The 21108-nt window shown below is 47.2% G+C and overlaps 1 protein-coding gene across 1 annotated transcript; it reads right to left on the reverse strand.

Annotated features, from left to right (window-relative positions):
• Positions 1–7441: 7441 nt before the first annotated feature.
• LOC144103593 (TNF receptor-associated factor 6-like) lies at positions 7442–20842 on the reverse strand. The gene is made up of 2 exons (XM_077636268.1): positions 20573–20842; positions 7442–8783 (listed from the first exon to the last, which is right to left on the reverse strand). Exons 1-2 carry the CDS (start codon positions 20840–20842, stop codon positions 7671–7673), a joined length of 1383 nt encoding a protein of 460 aa, XP_077492394.1. The 3' UTR covers positions 7442–7670.
• Between the last annotated feature and the right edge of the window lie 266 nt (positions 20843–21108).

Below are 21108 nucleotides of genomic sequence, written 5' to 3' on the forward strand. Positions count from 1 at the left end.
ATTGGCAGCTTTCTATATTTCCCCTAATCTGCCTCCTCCTGCCTACGATGATGTACTACATTCTATTGAATATGTTATCACTTCTCATGGCAAGCACAAACTGCTCATTTTAGGGGATTTTAATACTCCAGGTATTAACTGGAATACCTTTACATATTCACACAACAATCATTATGTAGTTAGTAAGTGCAACCGGCTTTTAGATTTCATAGCTTTTAACACCTTGCAGCAACACAATTTAATTGAAAACTGTTGTGGTAATGTTCTTGACATTTGTTTATCTAATTTTGAAAATGTTCGTGTCTCGACATCTGACATCTCACTTACTCGCTGTGACAAATTTCATCCTCCAATTCTAATAACGGCTTCGGTTTCTGTCCCACCTTCTGCTAATTCAAATCGTGCGGGGAATTCCCCCCGTTTCGCTTATGCACTTGGCGACTATGTTGGTCTCTTCGGTTTCTTCTCTTCTGTCGACTGGTCCGTCTTAAACGAAATCAGCGATGTTGACGAACAAGTCAGTCGCTTCACTGAAATAGTTCTCAATGGTATGCGCCAGTACATACCTGTGCGCACTCCTACTCGTAGCAAGTCTCCGTTCTGGTTTTCCAAGGAACTTAGAACAGCGCTGAAACTTAAGGAGCGGGCCCACCATAAAGCGAAACGCCCTGGGCTGGATACATGGGCAGATGAATTTCGCCGCTTGCGTTCCCTTTGCAAACGCCTGTACAAGCGTGATCATGAGTCCTATCTTGAATATTTAGAGAATAGTGCCTCTAATCGTCCTACTGAATTCTGGAGATACGTTCGCAAACGCTCGAATAAATCTGATAGTCATATTCACTTAGTTGACTCTCATGGGAATGAAATTCGGAACGTCGCTGACGGCTTTGCTCAACACTTTTCCTCCGTGTACAAATCTCCACGTTGCGATTCCGTATGCCTTCCAGCTGGCGCACCTAATTCCGTTCTTCTTGACGAGAAGTTAGTAAGTGAGAGTCTTAAGTGTTTGAAACCATCTTTGTCCCCTGGACCTGATGGCATTCCAGCCGCCATAATAAAAGCCTTCAATAGTACCTTCGTCCCTGTTTTAACCACGATATTTAATAACTGTTTGAAAAATTCTGCCTTTCCCTGCGTGTGGAAAACGGCGCGTGTTTTCCCTGTCTTCAAATCAGGAAACAAATCTGATGTTTCGAACTACCGCCCCATTTCTCTTCTTTGTGCAACCTCTAAGCTTTTTGAATTAGCTTTGCACAAAGTACTTTCCTTCCACCTCAAACATGTAATCATACATAATCAGCATGGTTTCATAAAAGGTCGTTCTACTACAACTAACCTTGTGACTTTTATGACGTATACATCAGCTGAAGTCCTTCAGAGGAGTCAGGTAGACGCTGTGTACTGTGATTTGAGCAAAGCTTTCGACGTTGTTACTCACTCATTACTTCTTCAAAAGCTTCTGCTGCTTGAGATCGACGTTTCAATTGTAGCCCTCGTACGCAACTATCTTCTTGATCGGTCCTGCTTTGTCAGTGTAAATGGACAGACCTCATTTGTTTACACTCCAACCAGCGGAGTTCCTCAGGGCTCGGTATTAGGCCCGCTTCTGTTCTCTGTTTTTATCAATGACGTTTCCTCCGTGGTCAAAAACTCCTCGTTTCTCCTTTATGCGGACGATATAAAAATGTTCAAGGCAATACATACTCTTCATGATTGCTTGTCATTGCAATCGGACATATCCGCCTTCTCTGATTGGTGCTTGAAGAATGGGCTCACTCTCAATTCATCTAAAACCAAGGTTGTCTCATTTACGCGTAAAACGCACAGTCTTCTCTACTCTTATTCTTTGAGTGGTAGGCCGCTGCCCAGGGTTGATGAAATTAATGACCTCGGCGTACTTTTCGACCGTAGCCTCAGCTTCTCCTCTCATACAAAACGCATTGCTCTACGGGGTATGCGTACACTCGGCTTCATCTGCAGGCTTTCGAGAGAGTTTCGATCCCAACTCCCTTTCTTAAAGCTCTACCTCTCCATATGCTTGCCGCTTTTGGAATATGCGTCTGTTGTTTGGAGCGGCACTTGCCAGTCGAACTGTGAAAAAATCGACAGAGTTCAGCTAAAGTTTTTACGCATATTTCAACATCGGTTTTCTTGCAAAACTTCCAGCTCTCGTCCCAGACGGAGTAACTCACTGCAGCTTCCTTCTCTTAGCTGCCGTCGCGTGAGGGCAGATATAATTTTCTTGTATAAACTTCTTCATGGTCACATTCTATGCCCTCAGCTCCTAGCGCGTATCCTTTTGCGTGTACCGCGAAAGAGCATAAGGGAATTCAGACCATTTCAAGTTTCTGCGCTCCTGCACTCCCTCTCCCCTCTGGACAGAATGCAAAAGTTGTTTAATTCTCTTTGTCCTCACCTTGATATATTCGAAAATTCTCTCCCTTCCTTTATATTGAATGTCCGTGACGTTCCACTTTGAGCACTCTTTTTCTCATACATAACTTCCCCTTTCATGCATTTTGTCTTTACTACACTTGTGCGTTTGCACCGGTATTATATTGTTTTTTTCTCTCCTTAATTGTACATCACGTGTACTTGTTTTCATTAATATTATTTCTTTAATACTGTGTACTCACGCCTGATTGTCTGTAACGCGTTCACTAATTACATTTCTTATTGTGTATGATTGTATTTCTAGCTTGTATTTCAGAGATCTCTTATTCATTCATATTAGTATTGGCTTTATTCTTGTTTGTATTTTGATATATGCTGTACTTGGCTGTTATCGGTCGTTCTTGTGTTCATTCTCTTTGTTTATTGTTTTATTAGTTATTTATATGTCTGTTGCCTGTTCTAGCTGTTTTCATTTACCGCTGTTCTCGCTGTTTCCTTGTTCTCGCTTTTTTGTTTCATGCTTGCTGTCGCGCCTAGTTTATGTGTCTTTTTTTTCTATCGCCTTGACTGCTGCATTACCTCCCCTGAGTGTCTTCCTTTGTAGTGAAATAAATGTACATTTTGTGCGTGTGAATGGTGTACCAGCACCAAGACCTTTGGGTTGTTCCTGGGCACCGAAAAAATAAAGATTGATTATTATTATTATTATTATTATTATTATTATTATTATTATTATTATTATTATTATTATTATTATTATTATTATTATTATTATTATTATTATTATTATTATTATTATTATTGGGTGAGAACAGGCATTCAATCAACTAAGCGGTTATCGCTTCCGAACCCGTTTTGAAGTTCTCCCAGTATCTGATTACTTTCTATCCAAGTCTGCGTGTTTATTTCCATGGCTTCAATTGCCAACATTTAAGCTACTGAAGTTATCGTAATCGGCTTTAAGGATTTTATGTAGGTCCTGTCAACTTTCCCAGTATGGATCAAATTAATTTTAGTCTCTCGTCAGCCACCCAGAATTTGGCTTATCCGATATGACTACACTCCTCCTTTACGAAGCGCCACCTTGGGAGTAATGAATGAAAGTTTATTTGACCTGCCAACACAAAAAAATCAATTGTTTCTATTGTTTCTGTGCCAATAACACGGTTGTTTTGCTCGGGTGATGAAGGACAAATTCTTTCTTGATAAAAATAAATTTTTAAACAGAAGCAGCACGTAGAATATTTACGATCTCAAGTGGATGCGTGATATATCTCTTAGGTCGGACTTTAAAATGGATTTAAGACATAATCGCTATTTACAGAGCTGTAAGACGATCCGGCAGGCGAATCCGCAAGGTTTGGAACTGTGCCTTGGCAAATCCGAATTACGCTTTCTCCTAGTTGCCTCACACTTCCTCGCTGTCCGGACGTATGCGCCACCTTCGCGGATGGCGGTATTGATACCATTAATACTTTTTGCTGCAAAAATAAAAAAGAAAAGCAATTAGTAAATCCAATGATGGTTCTTTGCGTTTATTCGGAGGGGCACAGGACCTCTCCAAACGTGAATTCGACGGTGTTGAAGGCGCAGATGATGATTGATGCCAGATGATGGAGACATAGAGAAAATATATTTACACTATGTACAAGGGCAAACTGCGTCACAAGTTCAGTCACGCAGACAGTCAAATTAACTGTAACATAAAAGCAAAAATCTCACACAGAGAAACTCGACAAGACCTTACTCATCGACCCGAGGTTAGAGCCTAGGTCTGTACAATTACGTGCCACTGCACGGAGCCTCTAGCTCAACTAGACAAGACTGCCCTCCAATGATTTTACATGCAATTTTAAAGCTTTTGCAAACAAAGAAGTTAGGGCGGTCATATTCGAGGCCCGCCCTAAGCTTCGATAGCCAATGGATGTAGCCACAGCCCCTGAAGGCAGGGCCCAACTTCGAGCCCAGGGCTTGGCTAAAAAGAAAAAGAAACACATACAAAAAAAAACATTTTGAATACACTCTCCCCGGGGGGGGGGAGGGGGGGGGGGGTAGTTCTCGTTCTTATTGCTTGATGCTTTTCCCTTCCCTGCCGCACCCGCACGTCGCCTCTCGAAGGATGAAAAGTTGTTTTTCGGCTAATTGGCGGGACCACTGATCCACTGGCTCGCCGCAGGAATGTCAGACGGCGGAGAACCGCGACGCTTCAGGTGCCATCGAGAATGCCAAAAAAAGAAGAAAAAAAGAGGCCCATCGCGGAATGCGAGGTGGCCCGCATTCTGCCGCAGTGGGAATGCTGCCTAAAACCAAGCGGCGCCACGTGCTCGTTGCGTGCGCCTCGCATGCTTTCTTGGCGCGCTTAACAAAGCCAGGTGTCTTCGGCCGTCACAGTGGTGAATCAGCCAGTTCCTCCTGCGCCTCTGCCACCGCTTGCGGGGTTAGGGGAAGGGGGGGGGGGGGGGGGGGCACGCGTGTAATAACCCCAAGTGTAATAGCATTTTCTGAATCCTAAAAATTGATATGGCTATTACTATTTGGCTACCAGTCTCTGATTGCAACTAGGCGCCTAACTCTAATAGATAAAAAGTTATTTATTAAATATTAGGCAGCTTACTAATTAAACGATTCACCTATTTTCTTGTGTCTGCCGACACTGGTAATGCTATGAAAAAAAAGCCATATTTTTACTTCAGAAAGTATTTTTTTTTATAATTACTGAATGTCTTCCCTGAAACACATTGTATAAAAAAAGTCCGGCTTTGAATCATCGCTTAGACACAGACTCCAAACGAAACTAATTTTTAAGGGTACCTGTGCACTTGGCCGCTAAAATATCAGTAACGTTATAGTGAGGTGGGGCTATCTGAAATTCACCGCTGTTTGACAGCAGATTACCAAGTTTTCCCAAATTATTTTACCATCCCAAAGCCTCCCCCCGCCCCCTCTCCGCCCTCATTTCGGCTTTTTTGATGATGAGCCAAACTTGTGCAAATATGTGGCCAACTTCGGTGTGTTTCTTTGTCTGCCTGTAGAATCCCCAGGAGGTGTCATTAACTACATTAAAAAAAGTTAACTCTTGTCCCATATTTTTTTTTGCTTTTTCGAGAATCGCCCCACTTTTTCAATCCAAAGTGCCCTTCTGCACAAATGGTCAAACACCTTCTAATAATCAACGTAAAAAACAGGAGTCAAGGCTATAATAGTACTGTTAGGTACTACAGTGTATAGTTCTATAGTGTAGTACCCCATTATTGGCGTCATTTCTATACAGCTTTCAAAACTGATGATAGTGAATTTTTATGCCGCAAGGGCATCTGTGGCCAAAGAGTGCCATAGCACAAGGTATATTGATTTGCTCTAGGTGGGGTGAAAGACCGATTACCCAAGCATTTCAGCCTGGATTAGTCGAGCACCAGGCCGGGGAAACCTTGCACTGGGGATCGAACCCCGCACCTCCCGCATGTGAGGCGGATGCTCAACCACTTGGCCGCATTTTCAAAACTAAAGGAGTAAAGACACCCAACAATTACGTGCATGTTTTCTCAGTAATGATATGCTTAACCCATTATTATACATGGATTACCATCTGGTATTCTCGTACGAGCTCCAAATAAATTATAATCGAATTTATTTCTCGTGATGTTTCGGTTTCAACAGCAGGCCAATGTCTGACGTCAAATTGTGGTTATAGGTCACGTGAGACTTGAAACAAAAGCAACAGAATCGCTGCTTCTAGTCTTCCTTCCGTCTCTTGAAGAAAGCTGGCTCAAGCACTGTAGTCAATTAAAACGATGAAGCAGCAATTACACCGCACTTTCTTCATGCCTGAAGTGATATATAACCACTCGTCGACGTCACACCCATCTTTCGGTTGCGGAAACCGAAACCAAAACGGCGTAAGAGGACAAAATGATTATAAATTTAGTGGCATTAGCCGAATACCACGTGGTGATTCATGCATAGTGGTGTCTTGCGCACCATTGACATGCCACAAAAATTAAGCGTCGATACTCCTTTAGGTCGCTGACGTATAGGTTTCTGATGTGCCTGTGCAGCCTTCTTGCAGGACTGCCGCGAGAAGGTACAGGGTCGGTCAAAAGTCCCCAGGCCCCTTTGTCTGCTGTTATGCAGTATATACAGGCAGTTACGACACTCGCGAAGCTCGAAATATCTATATAGGATAGGAGAAGTATTGTCATAACCTTTGAGAACCTTGAGAGCTTTATCGGCATCTTGAGTGCCAGGATATATCGAATAAAAGCAGACCCTGTGGCCTGGGAACTCAAGTGTAACCTTCAAAAGGAGTGTTTTAGACTATGCCATATTTTCTTTTCCTCGTTTATCGCCTATTTCCATGCACTTTCGCTTTTAATGCCTCAAAAAAATTGCGAACCTTCAATCGACCCTGTCTGTTTTCCAGGTTCACGCTCTTTTATCGCTTTTGCGGCATTATTCGTGTTTTTCGTCATAAATTAGGCAATTTTAGCGCCCAGGTTTGTTAACAAGGTGAATAGGTTAGTCTTTCAAACGCCCCAGAATCGTTATGACGTCTGGTGAGTGCGTTAGAAAAAAAGATTTCATGTGCCATCTTCTGCAACATAGTGTGACCTAAATATCTAGGCCACCAACAGCTCACTTCGGCGAAAGCAAGAGAAAATTGATTCCTGGGAAAAGGAAGTGGCGCAGTATCAGTCTCACATTTCGTCGGACACCTTGAACCGCGCCGTAAGGGAAGGGATAAAGGAGGTAACGGAAGAATAAATGAGGAAAGAGTAGGCCTCCGGAGTGGAGGTCTTCGGAGTGGAAGTCTTCGAAACAATTTCGACCACCTGGTGATCCTATATTTGAAAATAATACTTTATGCCAGCAGGCACACTTTCGCATTAAGAGAAACAGTTCAATTTCGCATAGCACATCGCCAGGGGTACTCACAGAAAATTACAGTATTCTGAACAAGAAAAGAAAAGATGATTAATATTGGCATGTGTTACGTTGGGTTTAACGTCTCGAAGCGAAATGGACATGATTGTATGTGTTGCACGAATTCTTTTATTCTTGACACTGGAATTCTTCGGAATCAAAGCAGAAAATCAGAAATTTGGTAACAAAATCATTTTCCTTCAACAATCATGAATACAGAACATAAATAAAACGAACAAATTTAGGAATGGTTAGGCAGCTTTCGCAAAGTGCCGCGGTGCGATCCATAGCAGTGAACAGTGCGGCTGCGAAATGAGTTTTGCCAAAAGCAACCTGCCTCATTCAAGCCTCCATCATGGAAGAAGCTCGAATCTTATGCGAAGCTCATCCTCTTCTACGTAACCATCTGAGATAAGTCTCTTCATATCAAGCGTCTCCATAGAAAGCATAACAGCATCGTTACTGGCGGTTGTTGGCTTTTGGTAGCGTGCATCAATAAGAAGAGGTTTGTTGTGAACCGCGCGTTCTATTGCATATTTGGGGTGGACGATACTCAGCTTGATTGTGTGCTCAAATGGCCACACAAGAGAGTCGTCCATGTCGCCCTTGTGGAGGCGGAGCTTTGTTTTCAGTTTAAGAGCTTTGCCAAACTTTTCCAGAAATACTCCAGGTGAGATGCAATATCCGCGCAAGTACACCTGCTGGCTATCGTATATGGCTAAACCTTCTCTCATCGCTGTCTCCATGAGTGATTTCACATTTCTAACTAAAAACATGCAAAACGACACACACTGCTCTGAGCGCCGACTAACGTTTTGGATGTAGTCCAGTGCCTCCTCACGGTCTTCATTCTCGGCAGCTCTGGCGGCTTCGAAAGCAGTGGCGATGTCTGATGACTCATGCTGCGATTCTCTAACAACATTGGCCACTTCCTCTCTGCGGGTTTCTTCCAATCTCATTGTGGTCCCAGAAGGATTAAGGGCGTCGATGCTCCCAGATAACAATTCGAGTTGCCGGTTGGATGCCTCGATTGCGCGCATGATTTGCGCAGAACTTTTCTCATTTTGCTTTGCTCTGTCGGCCAGTTCTTGTCTCAGGGTTTCTCCTGAACTATTTATGCCACGAGAGATTTCCTTTAGACGATCCCCTTGTGTGGTGATATCACCGAGTATTCGCACCAGAAATTGATTGACCTCGGCGGCTTGTTTTTCAAGGCACCGTCGAAAATTAGTGACAACTGCTCTTTCGTTCTCTAATCCTGAGTTAAGTTTGCTATCAGAGGCCGGAGCCGTTCCGAAATTGCAGAATGCCGATTTCAAGTGGACGATTACGCCACTACAATAAACGGTGGCAGAGCACTTGGGGCAGGAAACTGATTGGTGACCACATTCGCGAAGGAAGTGCTGGGCGATCCCCGATGCAGGCGTCACGCACTGGCAACCGTGTTCTTCGTTCCAGCATCGCACCTGCAAAAATCGAACAGTCATCATTTAAAGTTAGGTCTTCAGGAGCTGGAGACTCCGCAGCGCACCCTTTTTGAACTGTGAATTGCGAGTTTTAAATGATTATAGGCACCTAATTTGGGTAGAATGTTTTCTTCCTTACAATGATGCGGAAGACACTACTATGCATCAATCGCCACGAAGTATTCACCTACGACCGCTAATTAATATATAATTAAATTTTTCTCTCATGCTATTTCGGTTATGTATTCAAAAGCCGAAAGATAGTTGAGACGTTAAAGTGTGGTTATATGTCACGTGAGGCATGAAGAAACTGCAATATAATCGCCGTTTCATCGTTTTAATTCAGTACAGTGCTGGAAGTCAGCCTTCCTCAATAACCGTAATGACAACGATTGTCGAAGGAAAATTATATTTTTTGTGCACTGAGCATGTGACCTATAACCACACTGACGCCACAGTCATCGTTTGACTGTTGAAACCGAAATAGCAAGAGAAATAAATTCGGTTATCAATTATTAAACGCTTGTAGAAGAATACCACACTTTAATCCATGTATAATAATGTCTTACGCATCATTACAAAGAAGAAAACACGAAAGAAAAAGATAGGTGTCTAATCTTTTAACACCCGGAAGCGACACTTGGGCTGCAAGGGACGCCATAGTAGAAAACTGGGAACTAATTAAGACTACCCGGTGTTCAATAACTTGCGCTGACATCGCACAGGCGTTTGTGCGTTTCTCCTCCTCCGAAATAGGGCCGCCGCGGGCGGGGTCGAACACGCGACCGTAGGATAGACGGCTGAACACCAAATACACTGATCGACAGTTTGCGGGTCCAGGCCACGCACTCTAAACCTTAAAACAGAACCAGCGAAGGATTGTTACCACTCTGAGGGGGCACGTTGTTTGACCCCTCGTTAACCCCACGAAAAGAAAAAGTCTCGGGTAAAACTACCTGTGAAATCTTTCCCACACACGCTCGCCCCTCTTGTGTCGGACCGCGAGACACGACCCACGACGGACAAGGCGACGAAAGGGAGCGGGCAAAAGCGCATTCCCGAAACTACCGCCACTGACTGCTTAAGACGAAGTAGCAGCGGACCTCCGTATCCTCCTCGCCCATTCCCACGGGGCTCAGCGTGCTTGAGCGGTGACTCTTGCCATCTGTGAATCGTGTGGTGAAAGAGGCGGAGCCTCAGTCTGTTTAACGAGCGTCCTGAGTACGAAGGATCGCTCTGGGCCTTGGCGACAGGACTCATCCAGTCGCTCGACGCAATTAACTTTTAATTATTGATTGTTTGCTCTTTCTGTTTCCTTCTAAATTATGTAATCAAGTTTCCTGAGAAGTGCCCTTAAACCCGTTTGTTTTTCGTTTTCCCAAGCGTCAAGTTCCACATTTCTTCAACCCGAAGGCTCGAACACGCTACCCAATGGAGCCCGGGTTCGAGTGAACCCCTGCGCCACGACAGGATGTGCAGATTCGTACACATCAGAAACACTGACAATTTTCTTTATGCGACGATAAACAACTCACTGATAAGTATACACTGTCGCTGAAATGCATGCATAGACAGGTGGCAGAGAGAATGCTTACCACAGCGGCTGCTACGTGCAACTGCACTGGCAATATCCGAAGCAGCACTGGTTATCGGCCCTAGTATTGGAAATGAATGGTTTTACTGTGGTCCTTTGCAGCGGCGGCCTTTGCCAGCACATTTCCAATATTGAGCCGATTACCTGCGTTGCTTGGGATGTCAAAACACTACGAAATAATGTCTTAAGGTCTGCTTTTAGGTGAGTTTATAGCTATTCACGAGAAGCTAAGCTTTATTATTTTGAGTCTGCTATCACAGACAGCAGGTCTAAAGCTGACATGAGCTTGTCCCGCGACGGTTAGATATTAAATTTTGCTTTTTTTTTTCGATTAAACAACCAGTCGTTAGTTCACTGCTTGCACATGTCTTTCCTTTCCGTGGTCCCTCGTTTTTGTTGGCTGTTTCGTTCTTTCAACAGGCAGGTCTAACCACGGGGTTGTTTGTTCAGAACCTGCATTCAATGGCTGGCGAACTTTCGAAGCATTTCATGAGCTGCAAGAAAGTGAATCCCACAACAAAGTGAACGAACCAGAGGTGTAAGTTCTAAAAATGACTCTTGTGCGCTCTTCTCTTCAGATCCTCCTGTGCTGCTATCAAGAGGTGCTCGCCCCCTAGCGCATATCTTAACCGTCTGTGAGCCCTATGGGCCCTCCGGTACCCTGGATGTTTCCTTTATGCCTCATGGCTAAGGCCCTCAAGGCACAGAAAAATATAGACAATTGCTTAGTGCTCACGACCTTTGTACAAAGAAAAACCGATCATAAACCGGTCACTTATCCTGCACCGAAAGCCTATACTGGCAGAATTATTTACACTTGCTTGTAAATCGCGTAACATCGTGAAGAATATTAGTTCCCCCAGCTTATTTATACTAGCAAAATCCTAGTAGAAGGAAAGCCTCTCTGGCGTCTTTGCTAATTTCGAAGCACGTGCCGCTTTCTGCACTGCCACCTCATACTAGAGGAGAATCGGTTCCTGATCTCACAGGCGCCGCAGCCAAACATAGTCCTGCGCTTTATTTCCGAACTCGAGGCTTTCAATACGCTATATGCGTCCGTTGGCAATGTAGCTTCTAATCAGCTGTACGGTATGTGTCCCCGCGATAATGGCATAGGTATAGATGCGCCGGACTGATTACGACGTTTCATGTGATGGCGGGTGCCGTTCGCATCGGCGGCTGCTGCTCTCGTTAGCTTGGCCGCCTAATATACGTAGGGATTAGGTTCTACTGACGTCTTTTCTCTATATATTGCCGCGAATCTTTGCAGTGTGTTTGTCCATTCTTCAAAGCTGCCGGCACGCCGCTTTATTGCTTTGTTTGCGATGCAAGACTGGATCAGATTTATCTCGATTGATCGCATCCAGGCAGAGCTGATTCTACGTTGTTCCAGAATGTTCTAGTAACATTGCATGCTTTATCCCGAAAGTTCGCTATCAGATTTAAACTGAGCACGGCCTATAGCGGCGGGCAGTCTGTTCGACGACCGCCGAGCACGCTTGTTGCTACGCCGCCACCGAGTGATTCTGTCCATTGTTAGCGCAAGTCAGCTCCAACAGAGTTTTCTTTAGACGCCATTTTTCCTGTCGTTCTACTCCCCGGATTGTAGTCACCACTTCGGGACATCTGCTGGGGGTGCTGGGGAGCATTCCATGTTCCTGACGCCCCCTTCAAGTCGTGACGTCAGCCCTCTGCGCTTGGCACGCGAGGACGAGCCAGCAGCTCACCGAGCCAGCGGATGTCTCCAGGGAGAGGAGCCTGAGTTCAGGACCCTCCCAGACTGCACCAGACAGGGAAAGGCGCTGCTACAAGCACCGCAACCTCGCCAAAGATGTCGACACCGATTATACTGCAACAGCCGCGGGTGCCACCAACTTTCAATGGATCCCTAGGCGAAGACCCCGAAGAATATTTGGGCCAATATGAGCGCGGGGCATCATTCAACAAAGTGGGATGATGCGGCAAAAATTGAACACGTATTTCTCTCACTGGTGGGCTTAGTACTTACGTGGTACGAAAACCACGAGTCGTCCCTACAGACATGGGATCTAATCAAGAAGGAACTCTTGAAGGTACTCATCAATGTCGTGTGGAAAGAAAGAGCCAAACGAATCCTGGAGTCCAGGATCCAGCTTCCAAATAAGCCTCTCCACGGTTACGTGAAAAATATGAAGCGCCTCTTTCGGCGCGCACGCCCCGAGATGAGCGAGCAAAAGAAAGTTCAGTTTTTAATGCGGGCCATAAAAGAACTCTTTGGCAGCCCCGTCCGCCAGCCTTCAAAAGCAGTCGACGAATTCGTGTAAGAAGCCTGCACGATCGAGAAGACCCTCGACGTCCGGGCTCGGCAGTACAACCGCCCTTCCTCTGCCTGTGCAATCCGTCCGGACACGATGACCACCACCAGCAAAAACTTGCGGGAAGTTATCCGCGAAATCATCCGCGAGGACCTACGACGACTGGTGCCATCATCTGCACAGCTACAAGCAGCGATTCTCATGGATGTGGTGCAAGAAGTGCAACAGGCCCTCGGCATCTCGGCGGCCACAAAACCCCAGGCCATGACCTACGCCGCTGCAGCACCCACTCTTCAGCCCCAACGACACCCCCTACGTCCACTCAGAGATGAGCCACTTGTTCCAGAACGCTGCCTCCCTGCCCCCGCCCGCCCAGACTACGAATGACGCTCGTATCTCAGGAAATGCGACGCCTGGAGGACTTCCGACAACAGACCGCTGTGCTTCCATAGCAGTGAGGCTGGCCATATTCTTCACTGCCCGTACCGACGCATAGGTCTTCGTGGATTTGCCGGTGACGCGCCCCGACCCCGCTTAGGCCAACGTCCGAAAGAAATCGACGAGTACGTACGTCGAGAGGAGCACTCGCCAAACCGCCTTTCGCGCTCACCATCGCCGTCAGCCTCGCGCTTTGCGTCGCCATGCCGCAGCTATGCAGCCGCGGTACGAGGAAGGTCGCCCAGCCCACGTAGGGGAAACTAAAGACAGCCAACTCTGGAGGTGAGGTTGATCACGAGTGAAGCGCCGAAGACCGTTCAACGACCATGCCGCACGAAGACGCCGCGCCCGACCCGCCGACGCCACATACAATGACAATCTCGACCACGGCGCGAACCGCCTTCAAAACGACGCCGCTACCGAGAAAGGCTTCGATGACACGTTCTACTCACGATTCCCAATCCCGACGATGCCGTGACCCGACGCCTAGGACTACGTGCGACGCAAGAGCCAGGACATACGTCTTATAAGTAGTTATCGACGGCCGGCGAGTAACCGCTCTAGTCGACACAGGAGCCGATTACTCGGTGGTGAATGGAACATTCGCTCCGCAGCTGTAAAACGTCATGACCGCTTGAGACGGCTCACAAATTCGCACCGCAGGGGGCCGCCTCATTACGCCATCAGGACAATGCACAGCGTGATTGACTGTCAAATGACATACATATATACTGCGTCCTTCGTTGTGCTACGGCAATGTTCCCGCGAAGGCATCTTGGGCATGGAATTCCTTAATAAGCATCAGGCGATCATCGACCTGTGATCCAAGCTGATCACACTTTCGACGGACGAGCCCATCCCTTCGATGAGAACTCTGGAAAATCACGTTGCCCTGAGTGTCCTGGAGGAAGAGGTGAGCGTCCCACGCCGTTCAAGCGTTATCGTGACCATAGGCGCCACGAAAGCCATTAAGGCTGAAGCCATCATCGAGGGGAACTTGCAGTTGCTTCTAGATCGAGGAATCAGCAATGCAAGAATCAGCATTTCCGCAATGGCCAGGCCAAAGGCTGACGAACCTCAGCAAAGAATACCGGCAGATTAACAGAGAAACGACGAGTGCTTTCTTGGACGAAATATCCGACGTACGAGACTCCTTCGCCCTCTCCGACCCATCCGCAGAAGATTCGCGTGACCAAAAGAACTTGCCCACTTTCGACATCAACCCAGCCCTACCACGGAACAGACAAGACCAAATCCTCAATCTGCTTCAAAGCAACAACGAGTGTTTATCGTCATCGCCGAAGGTACGGCAAATGCCACTTGCCAAGCAGCGCATTATAACCGACCACCCACGCCCGACCTTTCCGTCAGAGCCCTTACCGTGTGTCGCCGCGAGAACAACAAGCCATCCGGGACCAAGTGGAAGAAATGCTTCGCGACGACGTCATCCAGCCTGCAAACATCCCATGGGCGGCACCGGTAGTTCTAGTGAGAAAGAAAGACGGCGCACTTCGATTCTTCGTTGATTACCGCCGCTTGAACAACATAACAAAGAAGGACGTCTACCCCTTCCCGCGCATCGACGACACACTGCGCCGACTCTGCAACGCCAGGTATTTCTCATCGACGGACCTCAAGAGCGGCTACTGGCGAACTCAGGTCTTAGGAAGAGATCGCGAGAAGACCGCATTCATCACTCTGGATGGCCTCTTCGAGTTCAAGGTGATGCCAATGGTCTACTTTCCGCGCCAGCGACGTTTCATCGTGTAATGGATACAGTGCTCGCAGGCCTGAAATGGAAAATTTGTGGGGTATATTTAGATGACGTCGTTGTCTTCGCCTCAAGCTTTGAAGAGCACCTCAAAAAACCTCGAACAGTACTAGACGCCATCAAGTCGTCTCTCCTAACCTTGAATGCCGAAAAGTGCCACTTTGCCTATGAAGAGCTGCTGTTTCTAGGCCACATCGTTAGCAAGGAGGTAGTACGCCGAGACCCGCAGAAAACAGCTGCTGTTGAACAGTTTCGACCACCGGCCGATAAGAAAGCAGTGCGCAGATTTGTCGGGCTGTGCGCATATTACCGACGATTTGTGAAAAACCTTTCGCCGATCGCCGAGCCCCTGACCCAACTGACGTAGACAGACGTGCCATATAAATGGGAAACGTCGCAAGCAGAAGCCCTCAGAGGACTTCAGCGTCGTTCACAGCCCCAGCGATCCTAGACCATTTTGATGAAATCGCCGATACTGAAGTTCATACCGACGCAAGCAGCGTGGGCATATAGCGCCATCCTCGTTCAAAAAAGTGACGGGCTGGAGAAAGTTATCGCATACGCTAGCTGTTCCCTTTCCAAGGCCGAGGCTAACTATTCGACAACTGAGAAGGAGTGCCTTGCCATCATCTGGGCTACGTCGAAATTCCGCCCCTACCTGTATGGACGACCGTTAAAGGTGGTCGGCGATCACTACGCGCTGGGCTGGCTTGCCAATTTGAACAGCTTTTCTGGCGGCCTCGCTCCATGGAGTCTGCGCCTCCAGGAGTTAGACGTCACCGTCGTTTACATGTCCGGACGCAAGCACTGACACTAACTTCCTCTCACATTCCCCTGAAGATAGATGCACCGCCGCCGGACGACGATGAGGATGCCTTCCTGGGACCCATCAGCCCTAGCTCTTTTGCACAGCAGCAACGCGCTCAGACCTCGACCCAAACCACCTAATCGAGTACTTGGAAGGCAAGGTTTCTTCACCCCACCCCCCGCCTCATTCAAGCGAGGACTTTCTTCCTTCTCTGTACAGAATGATATCCTCGTGGAGACGAACTTCGCACAGAACAAAATAGCCTGCCTCCTTGTTGTATCTGCTTGCCTCCGCGAAGTTCTACAGGCTTCACACGACGAGCCGGCAGCTGGACATCTCGGGTTTTCTGGCACCCTCCGCCGCATTCATGACAAGTATTACTGGCCTCGACTGTCTGCCGATGTCGCACATTATGTGAAAACCTGCCGAGATTGTCAGCGACGAAAGATCCCTCCCACACGACCAGCAGGATTTCTGAACCCCATTGAACCCCCTCAAGGCCCTTTCAGCAGATCGGCATGGACTTGCTTGGCCCTTTCCCAAAGTCAACGTCTAGAAATAAGTGGATCATCACAGCGACCAACTACCTGACCCGCTACGCCGAGAAAAAGCCCTACCGAACAGTACAGCAGGAGAAGTCGCCTGATTTTTCGTGGAGTGTATTTTTCTGTGACACGGCGCCCCTGATGTGCTAATCACGGACAGGGTAACAGCATTCATGGCGGAACTAACGCAAGCCATCCTGCGTTACAGTCAAACCAGCCACCGGAGGACAACTGCATACCATCCGCAGACCAACGGACTGACCGAGCGCCTGAACATAACCATCGGCAATATGCTCGCCCTGTACGTCGATGCCGAACACAAAACCTCGGACGCCATCCTGCCTTACGTCGTCTTTGCCTACAACACCGCGGTGCAGGAGACCACCCGGATGACGCCTTTTAGGCTCGTCCATGGTAATGGCAGGGAAGCCACGACCACGCTAGACGCCATGCTGCCCAACGTTACCGAAGAAGAGAACGTCGACGCCTATACCTTCCACGCGCAGAAGAGGCCCGAAGATTTGTGCCATTGTGTGAGGACAACAACAACAACTTGCGCAATTAAGGATCAAAGACCAGCAGCGAACCGACGATAGACGCTACAATCTACGAAGACGAGACGCGGTATACAAGCCAGGAGACCGAGTCTGGGTTTGGACTCCCATTCCCCTCCGTGGACAGAGCGAAACGCTTTTGCGCCGCTATTTCGGCCCGTACAAGATTCTTCGTCGGTTAGGCGAACTGGACGATGAAGTCTTTCTATACGTAATGACTGCATCCCAGCGACGCCGCTTACGACCAGAAGTTGTCCATGTCGTCCGTCTAAAGCCCTATTATTCGCGCTAAAGAACTCTGTGTCCCCACACTGTTTATTTTAGCACGATTCATTTTATTTGTTGCTAGTGGCCTTATTTGTTTTAATGCATCGGGTCGATGCTTCTTTGAGAGGGGAGTAATGCCGCGAATCTTTGCAGTGTTTGTTCATTCTTCAAAGCTGCCGGCAAGTCGCTTTATCCTTTTGTTTGCTATGCAAGACGCGACCAGATTTATCTCAATTGATCGCACCCAGGCAGAGCTAATTCTACGTTGTTCCATAAGGTTCTAGTAACTTTCCACGCTTTATTCGTGCATTGACCAAAGCCGGAGCGAGCGGCATCTGGGATGATATTGGAAAATATGCTAAGATAAGTGGCCTCTACAAAGCAGTGTAAAGCGTGGCTAGACCACCCATGCCGTCACTTCATGTATCAATAGACTCCTACTTTTCCCTTCCTTAACAATCCAATTCCCCAACAAATGGACTTGAGCCTCCCCTTCTAAATAAACAGCTCATTCATTCATTCATTCATTCATTCATTCATTCATTCATTCATTCCGCTCGAAATTTCGCTATCAGCTTTAAACTGAGCCCGGCCGACAGCGGCGGAGATGTTCGACGCCCGCCTATCACGCTTGCTGCTACGCCGCTGCCGAGTGGTTCAGTCCATTATGGACGCTAGTTAGCTCCAATAAAGAGTTTTGTTTAGACGCATTTTCGCTGTCGTTCTGCTCCCCGGATTGCAGTCACCACTTGGTGACAATATCGTCAGTACTCGGGCATTATTTTGCACCCCCTTCCCCTCCGCCTGGCCTCAACCGAAAAGAGGACAAGAATAAACGTCAAAGCTTTTCGACCACCCCTAAAGAGAGCGACAACGAGTGGTATCATGCCCCGATCACGCTCCTCCAGTCCCCGGCCCCAAGCCATTTTAACATTTCATTTCATTTATTAATACCATCGGGACCATCTGGCATTACAGAAGGGAGTGATTCAACGGGTAATACATTAAACACAAGCAATAATAAAATGTAGTAAAATAATAAATACAAGTTGTTAGGCTCCTAGTTATGCAACGTCAGCTAATGCTTTTTTAGAAGTTCATGGTCTTTAATGACATGTCCGTGTCCCACGTCCTCCCACGACAAACACTCGAGAAAACAGAGGATAACAAAATTGGGGATTCGAACCCCAAGGGTGCATTCAAGAGTTCGGGCGCTCTTCGTGTCAGTTCCAGTACATTTGTGAAACAAAAGCAAGGAAGCGAAATATTGCGATCTTCGATCATAGAATTCTGGCCCCCATGCTGTTCTGCCTGTTTCTCTTGCTGTATGGGGCTGCAGGCAGCGAGTACGTGCAATAAGCTAAGTAAATAGTCGTGGGCTGCCCCACTTCGGGGACAGCCCAACCGGCCATGGTAGATAAGACGCTGTCTTTAAAACCACGAGAATGACAATGACGTGAGAGTAGCGCATGCCGAGCCGTTTCGTCGCCGAGAAAGCTGTGTTATCTACGTAATCAGGGCTAGACGAACGGCACATTGTTCATCTCTTTCGCGTGTCGCCAATCTATGTGCGTGACACGGGGGTTGAAGAACTACTTTCCTGCTGGGAATAACAGCGCTGAGACGAGGGACAAAGAAAGAAGAAGACAACAGGACCGGCGCTGACTAACAACTGAACGTTTATTAGAAAAAAAACATGCAAAATATGCTCATTTGACAACCACGGGCGCAACACCAAAAGCCACTGTGATAAGTCAATCACTTGAATCCAGATACATTAGTTTACAGTCATGAACTGTTACAGAGGGGGTGCTCACGCATGAGTCAATGTTTTTATAAATATGAAACGCTTCACTGATTTCCCTTGTTAGTTTATCTTTGTGTTTTTACAGGATTCTAGTTTTATTAAAAATGGGTGTACATGATTTTTCAGAAGAATCAGGTTGGTTTTCCGGGGACAGTTCCTGTAATGTAAAGCCAGATTTGAGGACTGAGCCCCTTTCAAAGAAGTGTTGTGGTCTCGTAGGCGGGTATTCAAGCACCTTCCTGTTTGACCTATATACGTCTTCCCGCACGTGAACGGCACTTCATACACAACCCCTTCAGCACAAGGGACAAACCTCAGGTCATGTATGAAGTGCCGTTCACGTGCGGGAAGACCTATATAGGTCAAACAGGAAGGTGCTTGAATACCCGCCTGCGAGACCACAACACTTCTTTGAAAGGGGCTCCGTCCTCAAATCTGGCTTTACATTACAGGAACTGTCCCCGGAATAACCAACCTGATTCTTCTGAAAAATCATGTACACCCATTTTTAATAAAACTAGAATCCTGTACAAACACAAAGATAAACTAACAAGGGAAATCAGTGAAGCGTTTCACATTCATAAAAACATTGACGCATGCGTGAGCACCCCCTCTGTAACAGTTCATGACTGTCAACTAATGTATCTGGATTCAAGTTATTGATTTATCACTGTGGCTTTTGGTGTTGCGCACGCGCCCGTGGTTGTCAAAGGAGTATATTTTGCATGTTTTGTTTTTCTAATAAACGTTCAGTTGTTAGTCAACGCCGGTCATGTCTTCTTTCTTTGTCCCTCGTCTCAGCGCTGTTATTCCCAGCAGTATGTACCAACTCGCTCAACTCTCCGTTTTATTGCACTACTTTCCTCTCGCCCCCTGGAGATGCACAAGATTACCGTACACAGCGGGAAGCGGGCGAAAAGGTACGGCGAATAAACACGAAAGTATCGAGCAATAGAGCACGTACCAAAGTCTCCACACCAGAAGCTCAACGTCAGATGGCACTGCGATGCACTTCGTCGGGTTTTTGCCGGCTATCACGTACCCCGCATCATATTCTCGCCGCTCGTACTTCCTAATAACATCGCTTCCTTTCAAGAACAACTGTTCCATCTGTTGCCAAGGCGGCCAGCGGTGGCCTTAACGTAAAGGTTACGCGGCGCGGAACTATAACTACAACACCGTAAGCAGCGAGCAACTATAACTCGACACTTTTGTCTGGCATGCATGGAAGTCTGCATATAATAAACAATCGCCGCGGACTGTTCGCCTTCAATTAGGAGCAGTCTTGTCAACGACAGCTGCACCTCCTCCAGTCGCGGCCTCCATACAAGTGCCTAAAGATTTCAACGTCGATCAGAGCCTTACGACTACTTACTAATTTCGAGAGAGCATAGTTTTCAGCAGTCTCGTCCCTTTATGATTAAAAACAAAGTGAACAAGGCTTAGGGAGGAGCTCCATTCCGCAAATCAAGGTTTAAATTAAGCTGGCTTCTCGAAACGCAGACAAGCTTCCTTGCTGAAACGTTGGCTAGCGCAGAGGCCACTGCTTAAATCCTTAAGCCTTCTTCATTTTGTGTCATCAATCCCGCCTTTATACCTCCTATCCAGCATCACCTCTTATTGATTAGAGTGCACCTGAATATGATCTTTGAGCTGCACATGAATGCCTGTATCAGGGAGAACTGCTCTCGCGTTGCTTTTGCTCACTTACATCTCTCTTGAGCAGCTCTGCGGCAGGGAACTCCCTCCAGTCGACGTCTTTGGCCCGGAACTCGCGGCCGTCCAGCGGACAAGCGTGCAGGCCTAGCTCAGTACACTGCTTGTAGCACGACTCGCAGAGCGTGTGGGCACACGAAAAGAACACTGTCTTCCGGCGCAACAATCCACACGCACTGCATACTCTGTTCGGTGGAATGGGCTTCACGAAGCGCAGGGGCCTCCAGTCTAATGCCGCAGAGAACCCGACCAGCGTGCACAACATGCTTTCAGAAGCCAGCGTTCCGCACGCACACACAGTTCTCTTCAAAATGATGGAACTTCAGTATACGCCCCGTCACCACGTGACCTTATCTTTCCTTTTCGTCAATCGTGAAGTCAACAATTATCTGTTCCCAAGGGATCATCCCACGGTGCAACATGGTGCTGCTGCGTCGGCCGGGTTTTTTTTTTTTTGATGAACGACGTCTGAGCAACCGGGAAACTCATTTCAAGACTGGCTCTGAACTGAAACTGCCATGCGTGTAATAA

The sequence above is a fragment of the Amblyomma americanum genome, chromosome 9 (assembly GCF_052857255.1).
Source record: "Amblyomma americanum isolate KBUSLIRL-KWMA chromosome 9, ASM5285725v1, whole genome shotgun sequence".
NCBI classification, from domain to species: domain Eukaryota; kingdom Metazoa; phylum Arthropoda; class Arachnida; order Ixodida; family Ixodidae; genus Amblyomma; species Amblyomma americanum.

What these genes read in the sequence shown, in the direction of transcription:
- LOC144103593 (XM_077636268.1), bottom strand. Translation starts at nt 20,842, where the DNA reads ATGTTGTGCACGCTGGTCGGGTTCTCTGCGGCATTAGACTGGAGGCCC. An exon ending in CAGAGCTGCTCAAGAGAGAT is followed by an intron (nt 8,784 to 20,572) that starts GTAAGTGAGCAA and finishes CGATTTTTGCAG; the next exon opens with GTGCGATGCTGGAACGAAGA.